At 50.7% G+C, this 10,000-nt stretch overlaps 1 protein-coding gene across 1 annotated transcript in view; it reads right to left on the bottom strand.

The window, feature by feature from the left end:
• Positions 1 to 2,169: 2,169 nt before the first annotated feature.
• Positions 2,170 to 10,000, bottom strand: part of LOC129715269 (nectin-1-like) — an 18,282-nt gene continuing 10,451 nt past the window's right edge. Inside the window, exons 5-6 of the mRNA XM_055665131.1 lie at positions 9,659 to 9,807; positions 2,170 to 3,260 (exon numbers count right to left, since the gene is read on the bottom strand). Of these exons, the coding sequence (XP_055521106.1) occupies positions 2,782 to 3,260; positions 9,659 to 9,807 (628 nt within the window). The 3' untranslated portion in view covers positions 2,170 to 2,781. The remainder of the gene's footprint in view (positions 3,261 to 9,658; positions 9,808 to 10,000) is intronic.

The raw sequence follows: 10,000 nt of genomic DNA, 5'->3' as shown, positions 1-10,000 counted from the left end.
TGTGCAGTTTTGGTCTCCTAATTTGAGGAAGGACATCCTTGCTATTGAGGGAGCCCAGCGTAGGTTCACCAGATTGATCCCTGGGATGGCGGGACTGTCATATGAGGAAAGATTGAAAAGACTAGGCTTGTATTCACTGGAGTTTAGAAGGATGAGGGGAGGGATCTTATAGAAACATATAAAATTATAAAAGGACTGGACAAGCTAGATGCAGGAAAAATGTTCCCAATGTTGGGCGAGTCCAGAACCAGGGGCCACACACACAGTCTTAGAATAAAGGGGAGGTCATTTAAGACTGAGGTGAGGAGAAACTTTTTCACCCAGAGAGTTGTGTGAATCTGTGGCCATTTGGGACTGAGATGAGGAGAAACTTTTCCACCCAGAGAGTTGTGTGAATCTGTGGCCATTTGGGACTGAGATGAGGAGAGACTTTTCCACCCAGAGAGTTGTGTGAATCTGTGGAATTCCCTGCCACAGAGGGCAGTGGAGGCCAAGTCACTGGATGGATTTAAGAGAGAGTTAGATAGAGCTCTAGGGGCGAGTGGAGTCAAGGGATATGGGGAGAAGGCAGGCACGGGTTATTGATTGGGGACGATCAGCCATGATCACAATGAATGGCGAATGGTGCTGGCTCGAAGGGCCGAATGGCCTCCTCCTGCACCTATTGTCTATGTTTCTATGCAACGTGGATCTCTGGAGCCGTGAGGCAGTAAGTCTACCGTTGAGGACCTCTGGGCTGAGATATCTGGGAGTCTAGGAGTTGTTTGTTCTACCAACATTCACCACCGTCCTCTCGTCAACTTCCAGAACATCTCAACATCTTCTGTCCAATACTACGAGTTGTCTCCTGATGTCCAGAACCTTGTAAATCCACACCAGGTTCTCAGCCCCTCCATCCAACCAAATGCACTGGGCATCTCATCTCCCCTTCCCCAAAACCCCAAAAGGTCCCAACACCATCCCTGCTCTCATCAGGCAACTGAACCACCCTATCCCAACCTGAGAGCATTCCTGAACTACTAACTACCTCATTGGAAACCCTTGCACTATCCTTTGTTTGAGAAGGAACTGCAGATGCTGGAAAAATCGAAGGTAGACAAAAATACTGGAGTAACTCAGCGGGTGAGGCAGCATCTATGGAGCGAAGGAATAGGTGACATTTCAGGTCGAGAACCTTCTTTAGATATTCTTCCTCATTGAATATTTGTTTGCATGAACATAGAAATATGGAAAATAGGTGCAGGAGTAGAGGCCATTCAGCCCTTCGAGCCAGCACTGCCATTCAAGGTGACTTGGATAGGCTGGGTGAGTGGGCAAATGTTTGGCAGATGCAGTATAATGTGGATAAATGTGAGGTTATCCATTTTGGTGGCAAAAACGGGAAAGCAGATTATTATCTAAATGGTGGCCGATTGGGAAAGGGGGAGATGCAGCGAGACCTGGGTGTCATGGTACACCAGTCATTGAAGGTAGGCATGCAGGTGCAGCAGGCAGTAAAGAAAGCGAATGGTATGTTAGCTTTCATTGCAAAAGGATTTGAGTATAGGAGCAGGGAGGTTCTACTGAAGTTGTACAGGGTCTTGGTGAGACCACACCTGGAGTATTGCGTACAGTTTTGGTCTCCAAATCTGAGGAAGGACATTATTGCCATAGAGGGAGTGCAGAGACGGTCCACCAGACTGATTCCTGGGATGTCAGGACTGTCTTTGGAAGAAAGACTGGATAGACTTGGTTTATACTCTCTAGAATTTAGGAGATTGAGAGGGGATCTTATAGAAACTTACAAAATTCTTAAGGGGTTGGACAGGCTAGATGCAGGAAGATTGTTCCCGATGTTGGGGAAGTCCAGGACAAGGCGTCACAGCTTAAGGATAAGGGGGAAATCCTTTAAAACCGAGACGAGAAGAACCTTTTTCACACAGAGAGTGGTGAATCTCTGGAACTCTCTGCCCCAGAGGGTAGTTGAGGCCACAGTTAATTGGCTATATTTAAGAGGGAGTTAGATGTGGCCCTTGTGGCTAAGGGGATCAGGGGGTATGGAGAGAAGGCAGGTACGGGATACTGAATTGAATGATCAGCCATGATCATATTGAATGGCGAATGGTGCAGGCTCGAAGGGCCGAATGGCCTCTACTCCTGCACCTAATTTCTATGTTTCTATGTTTCTATGTTTCAATAGCTGATCATCCAAAATCAGTACCCCGTTCCTGCCTTCTCCCCATATCCCTTGATTCCGTTAGCCCTAACAGTGAAATCTAACTCTCTCTTGAAAACATCCAGTGACTTGGCCTCCACTGCCCTCTGTGGCAGAGAATCCCACAGATTCACACAACTCTCTGGGCTTAGCCAGGTCTCGACCCGAAACGTCGCCCATTCCTTCTCTCCAGAGATCCTGCCACAGATGCCAGTGGAGGCCACAAGTCAGTGGATATTTTTAAGGCAGAGATAGGTAGTAGATGATCAGCCATGATCACATTGAATGGCGAATGGTGCTGGCTCGAAGGGGCCGAATGGCCTGTACTCCTGCACCTGTTGTCCGTGAGTGAAGTCCAATGCAAACAGGTAGACTCCAGAAGAAGGTAGACTAACAAAAAGTTCAAGTCAACATCTTTGACATTTGGCTCCAATGCGAAGAAATCCAAGTCAACATCTTTGACATTTCACTCCAACACAAAGAAGTCTTTGATCCTTGGGGACAACCTCATGAGGAGGGGTTGGCGAGGGAGATCCCTCACTTCCAGACGGAGGGGGGAGAAAGGCGAGGGAGATGGGAGGAAGATCTCAAACGTAGACCGGCTTCTTGGAGATGATGGACCCATCCCTCTGGGATTCCATATCGTCTTCTGTGGGCATGTCCGTTGGTTTCTCGGCGAGGAACATTCCCCCTTCCTCGTCCATCATTCCCTCGTCCCGCCAGGGGAGAGGGGGCGGACTGTCCGGAGAGTCCTCCTCGGCCCCGCGGAGGGGGGTGGCCACTGTGTTGTTGTATGTGTTGGTCACGGTGGTGGTGGGGGCCAAGCTGGGGCCCCGCTCTGAGTCCGAGTCGGGCCGGTAGGTGAAGTCGGGACGGGGTCCCGGGTCCCCGTTGCGTGCCCCAAACACCCGGGTCTTGGGGGAGTAGGACCCCGAGGCCTGGCCGGCAGCCCGCCTGCGGTGTAGAATGAAACCGACCAGGCAGACGACCAGCAGAAGGGCTAGTATCCCTCCGATTACACCTCCTGCAATGGCCCCTGCGTTACTGCTCTCACTCAGCTTGTGCTCTGGGGAGGGGGGGTGGGGGGAGACAAAAAGACAAGGGGGGGGGTTCCCCACATCATTGGGGGGGTCGTATAGGCAACCGAACCCTCCCCTCTCCCCCAAGTAGATAGGTACAAGTGTTGGAGTAACTCAATGCGACAGGCAGCATCTCTGGAGAGAACATGGACAGGTACAAGTGCTGGAGTAAAACGGGAAAGCAGACTATTATCTAAATGGTGGCCGATTGGGAAAGGGGGAGATGCAGCGAGACCTGGGTGTCATGGTACACCAGTCATTGAAGGTAGGCATGCAGGTGCAGCAGGCAGTGAAGAAAGCCAATGGTATGTTAGCTTTCATTGCAAAGAATTTGAAAAAAAGTTCTTCTCATCTCGGTTTTAAAGGATTTCCCCCTTATCCTTAAGGTGTGACCCCTTGTCCTGGACTTCCCCAACATCGGGAACAATCTTCCTGCATCTAGCCTGTCCAACTCCTTAAGAATTTTGTAAGTTTCTATAAGATCCCCTCTCAATCTCCTAAATTCTAGAGAGTATAAACCAAATCTATCCAGTCTTTCTTCATAAGGCAGTCCTGACATCCCAGGAATCAGTCTGGTGAACCTTCTCTGCACTCCCTCTATGGCAATAATGTCCTTCCTCAGATTTGGAGACCAAAACTGTACGCAATACTCCAGGTGTGGTCTCACCAAGACCCTGTACAACTGCAGTAGAACCTCCCTGCTCCTAGACTCAAATCCTTTTGCAATGAAAGCCAACATACCATTCGCTTTCTTCACTGCCTGCTGCACCTGCATGCCTACCTTCAATGACTGGTGTACCATGACACCCAGGTCTCGCTGCATCTCCCCCTTTCCCAATCAGCCACCATTTAGATAATAAGTGGAATCGAGGACCAGAGGACACAGATATAATACGAGAGGGGGGGGAAAAGATTTAATAGGAACCTGAGGGGCAACTTTTTCCACAGAGGTGGGTGTATGGAACGAGCTGCCAGAGGAGGTAGTTGTGGCTGGGACTATCCCAACGTTTAACAGACACTTAGACAGGTGCATGGATAGGACAGGTTTGGGGGGATATGTGCCAAATGCGGACAGGTTTAGACGCTGCAACTGAGATTGGCTGCATTGACAAACTAAACACTGCAAGGGCCAGGAAGCGAGCGGGCAAGATCATCTCTCACCCCTCTCACAAACTCTTTGAATCACTTCCCTCTAGAAGGCAACTCCGGACCGTCAAAGCTGCAACAGCTGGACATAAAACCAGTCTTTATTCCACGAGTGGTATCTCTACTCAACAACCAAAAGTCTGTAGCCTCTTGTTGCTCTGGTACATCAACTCATTCTTCACATGTTTAAATTATAATGTCTTATCTTTAATTGTCTACTGTATATCATGTTGCTACTTGCGAGCAGAGCACCAAGGCAAATTCCTTGTATGTGTACATACTTGGCTAATAAAATGTATTTACTTCAATATTCAATTCAATTCCTTCTCTCCAGAGATGCCGCCTGCCCCGCTGAGTTACTCCAGCATTTTGTGTCTACCCGGTTCTCCACAAATACCAACCTCCCCACCATTGAAGGCGACCTTCTGCAGTTGTACAAGGCCCTGTGAGACCACACCTGGAGTATTGTGTACAGTGGCCTGTTGGCCTTCATAACAAGAGGAGTTGAGTGTAGGAGCAAAGAGGTCCTTCTGCAGTTGTACAGGGCCCTGGTGAGGCCACACCTGGAGTATTGTGTACAGTTTTGGCCTGTTGGCCTTCATAACAAGAGGAGTTGAGTCTAGGAGCAAAGAGGTCCTTCTGCAGTTGTACAGGGCCCTGGTGAGACCACACCTGGAGTATTGTGTGTAGTTTTGGCCTGTTGGCCTTCATAACAAGAGGAGTTGAGTGTAGGAGCAAAGAGGTCCTTCTGCAGTTGTACAGGGCCCTGGTGAGACCACACCTGGAGTATTGTGTACAGTTTTGGTCCCCTAATTTGAGGAAGGACATTCTTGCTATTGAGGGAGCCCAGCGTAGGTTCACCAGGTTAATTCCCGGGATGGCGGGACTGTCATATGCTGAGAGAATGGAGCGGCTGTGGGCTTGTACACTCTGTGGAGTTTAGAAGGATGAGAGGGCATCTCATTGAAACATATATGAGATTGTTAAGGGTTTGGACACGCTAGAGGCAGGAAACATGTTCCCGATGTTGGGGGAGTCCAGAACCAGGGGCCACACACACACACACACACAGTTTAAGAATAAGGGGTCGGCCATTTAGAACGGAGACGAGGAAACACTTTTTCTCACAGTGAGAGTTGTGAGTCTGTGGAATTCTCTGCCTCAGAGGGCGGTGGAGGCCGGTTCTCTGGATGCTTTCAAGAGAGAGCTAGATAGGGCTCTTAAAGATAGCGAGAGAGAGTCAGGGGATATGGGGAGAAGGCAGGAACGGGGTACTGATTGTGGATGATCAGCCGTGATCACATTGAATGGCGGTGCTGGCTCGAAAGGCCGAATGGCCTCTACTCCTGCACCTGTTGTCTACAGAGAGTGTTGGACGCATCTCATCTCACCCCTGCCATTGGGAAGAAGGTACAGGAGTCTGAAAACTATAATGTCCCCTTCCACAAAAAGCTTCACCCAAACAAACATCAGGCTATTAAACACTGCTAACGGCAACAAGAATACAAACTAACTTGGATGCACCAGAGTCTGTTTTTGCTTTGGACGAATATTAACTTGTAATACTTATAGTTTAGTTTAGAGATACAGCGCGGAAGCAGGAGGCAAAAGTCGGCCATCTTGAACCAGGCCCCAAAAGTCGGCCATCTTGAACCAGGCCCCAAAAGTCGGCCATCTTGAACCAGGCCCCAAACTCTCGCCCTCCTCTCCCGGCTTCAACTATTCCCTTTTTACTTCAGAGATACAGCGCGGAAACAGGCCCTTCCCCCCCACCGAGTCCGTGCTAGCCCGACCAGCGATCCCCGCACACACACACACACACACACACACACACATTCACACACACACACACTCACACAGACACACACACGCACACACACACACACACACACACACACACACACATGCACACACACACACACACACACACACAGACGCACACACACACACACACACACACACACACACACACACAGACACACACACACACACACACACACACACACACACACACACACACACACACACACACACACACACACACACACACACACACACACACACACACACACACACACACACACACACACACACACACACACACACACAGACACAGACACACAGACACACACACACGCACACGCGCACACACACAGACACACACACACACACACACACACACACACACAGACACACACGCACACACATTCAGACACAGACACACACAGGACAATTTACATTTACACCAAGCCAATTCACCTACACGACACCCGCACGTACGTCTGTCACCCAGGAAACCACCAGCGCCCCAGGAGAAAACCCACGCAGGTCCCACGGGGAGACCAGACACGTGCAAACTCCGTACAGACAGCGTCCAACATGCAGGATGGAACCCGGGTCTCCCGGACCGTGACCAAGTGGGACTCGCACTAGCAAAGCAGGCCCATGCCCCCACACACCCATGCTGACCAACATGCCCCATCTATACAGACACAGAGTCCACAGTGTCACGTCCTTCAACCCACTCACCAACAAGCCCCATCTACACTAGTCCCACCCCGACCAACATGCCCCATCTACACTAGTCCCACCCCGACCAACATGCCCCGTCTACACTAGTCCCACCCCGACCCACATGCCCCATCTACACTAGTCCCACCCCGACCAACATGCCCAATCTACACTAGTCCCACCCCGACCAACATGCCCCATCTACACTAGTCCCACCCCGACCAACATGCCCCATCTACACTAGTCCCACCCCGACCAACATGCCCCATCTACACTAGTCCCACCCCGACCAACATGCCCCCCCGACTACACTAGTCCCACCCCGACCAACATGCCCCATCTACACTAGTCCCACCCCGACCCACACGCCCCATCTACACTAGTCCCACCCCGACCAACATGCCCCATCTACACTAGTCCCACCCCGACCCATGCCCCATCTACACTAGTCCCACCCCGACCAACATGCCCCATCTACACTAGTCCCACCCCGACCAACATGCCCCGTCTACACTAGTCCCACCCCGACCAACATGCCCCGTCTACACTAGTCCCACCCCGACCAACATGCCCCATCTACACTAGTCCCACTTGCCCGCGTTTGGCCCATATCCCTCCAAATCTGTCCCAATGTCTTTTAAACGTTGGGATAGTCCCAACCTCAACTACCTCCTCCGGCAGCTCGTTCCATACACCCACCGCCCTCGAAATGTGTGGAAAAGTTGCTCTTCAGATTCCTATTAAATCCTTTCCCCCCTTCACCTTAAACCCGTGTCCTCTGGTCCTCGATTATTCTACTGCAGATGGGATTAGATGTGTGGAACTCTCTGCCTCAGAGGGCGGTGGAGGCTGGTTCTCTGGATGCTTTCAAGAGAGAGCTCGATAGGGCTGTTATACATAGAAACATAGAAATTAGGTGCAGGAGTAGAGGCCATTCGGCCCTTCGAGCCTGCACCGCCATTTAATATGATCATGACTGATCATCCAACTCAGTATCCCGTACCTGCCTTCTCTCCATACCCTCTGATCCCCTTGGCCACAAGGGCCACATCTAACTCCCTCTTAAATATAGCCAATGAACTGGCCTCAACTACCCTCTGTGGCAGAGAGTTCCAGAGATTCACCACTCTCTGTGTGAAAAAAGTTCTCCTCATCTCGGTTCTAAAGGATTTCCCCCTTATCCTTAAGCTGTGACCCCTTGTCCTGGACTTCCCCAACATCGGGAACAATCTTCCTGCATCTAGCCTGTCCAACCCCTTAAGAATTTAGTAAGGTTCTATAAGATCCCCTCTCAATCTCCTAAATTCTAGAGAGTATAAACCAAGTCTATCCAGTCTTTCTTCATAAGACAGTCCTGACATCCCAGGAATCAGTCTGGTGAACCTTCTCTGCACTCCCTCTATGGCAATAATGTCCTTCCTCAGATTTGGAGACCAAAACTGCACGCAATACTCCAGGTGTGGTCTCACCAAGACCCTGTACAACTGCAGTAGAACCTCCCTGCTCCTAGACTCAAATCCTCTTGCTATGAAAGCCAACATGCCATTCGCTTTCTTTACTGCCTGCTGCACCTGCATGCCTACCTTCAATGACTGGTGTACCATGACACCCAGGTCTCGCTGCATCTCCCCCTTTCCCAATCGGCCACCGTTTAGATAATAATCTGCTTTCTAAAGATAGCGGAGTCAGGGGATATGGTGGGGGGGAGAAGGCAGGAACTGGGTACTGATTGGGGATGATCAGCCATGACCACAGTGCTGGCTCGAAGGGCCAAATCGGCCAACTCAGTCTATTGGCATGTTGGCTAGTTTGGGCAAGTTGGGCCGAAGGGCCTGTGTGACTCAAGGGCCAAGTGCAGGTGCGATGGTGTCCCATCTTCTCGAGGAAGAAAGGATGTACTAGCCCTGGAGGCAGTGCAGCGAAGGTTAACAAGATTAATTCCTGCAATGAGGGGATTGACATATGAGGAAAGGTTAAGTAGGCTGGAACTCTACTCTTTGGAGTTTAGAAGAATGAGAGGCGATCTCATTGAAACATATAACATCGTGAGGGGCCTTGATCGGGTGGATGCACCGAGGATGTTCCCAATGATCGGGGAAACTAGAACTAGGGGACATAGTTGCAGAATAAGGGGGGGCTCTTTTAAAACTGAGATGAGGAAGAACTTCTTCACCCAGAGGGTGGTTAATTTATGGAATTCACTGCCCCAGGGAGCAGTGGAAGCAGAAACTTTAAATATATTTAAGACTAAAATAGATGGTTTTTTAGCTGCCAAGGGGATAAGGGGCTACGGGGAGAGGGCAGGGATATGGACCTAGGTATGGTTAGTATAGTAAGACCTGAGTGATCTCCTGGACAAGTGTCGATCGCCTGGATTGGGGTCAGAGAGGAATTTCCCGGATTTTTTTTCCCGAATTGGACCTGGGTTTTTATCCGGTTTTTTGCCTCCCCCAGGAGATCACGAGGTTCTTGGGGTGGAGAGGGGTGATAGCGGTATAAGGGGGAGGGTAGTGTCTTGTGTTCTGTGTCTTGTGTCTACTGTTTGTGGGTAAGTGTGTCTGTTTAGTGTTCAGCCATGAGCGAATGGCGGTGCGGGCTCGACGGACCTGGTGGTCTGCTCTCGCACCTACTTTCTATGTCTATGATTCTATGGGTCTGCATTGGGACTGGACGGGGCAGGGGGGGAGGGAGACGGGGACGAGGGTGGGTGGGTCGGAGCTTGTCCTACCTCTGACGACAATGTCCACACTGCCACTCGATGTTCCCAGCGAGTTGCTGGCCTCACAGGTGAATGTCCCGTTGACTTTGTAGCTCACACTGTCCACGGTCAGTTGGTGCCCGACCACTCTGATGGAGGAGGGCATCTCTCCGCCATTCCTGCCATGCGGGGGGCGAGAGAGAGAGAGAGAGAGAGAGACAGAGAGAGAGAGAGAGAGAGAGAGAGAGAGAGAGAGGAGAGAGACAGGGAGAGACGGAGAGAAGAGAGAGAGAGTGGGAGAGAGAGAGAGAGGGAGCGGGGGGGAGAGACGGAGACAGAGAGAGAGACAGAGAGAGAGAGAGAGAGAGAGAG

The sequence above is a fragment of the Leucoraja erinacea genome, unplaced genomic scaffold, assembly GCF_028641065.1.
Source record: "Leucoraja erinacea ecotype New England unplaced genomic scaffold, Leri_hhj_1 Leri_1085S, whole genome shotgun sequence".
Taxonomy (NCBI): domain Eukaryota; kingdom Metazoa; phylum Chordata; class Chondrichthyes; order Rajiformes; family Rajidae; genus Leucoraja; species Leucoraja erinaceus.
Note: the sequence above shows the minus strand (reverse complement) of the source record. Positions and strands in the feature narration are given on the sequence as shown.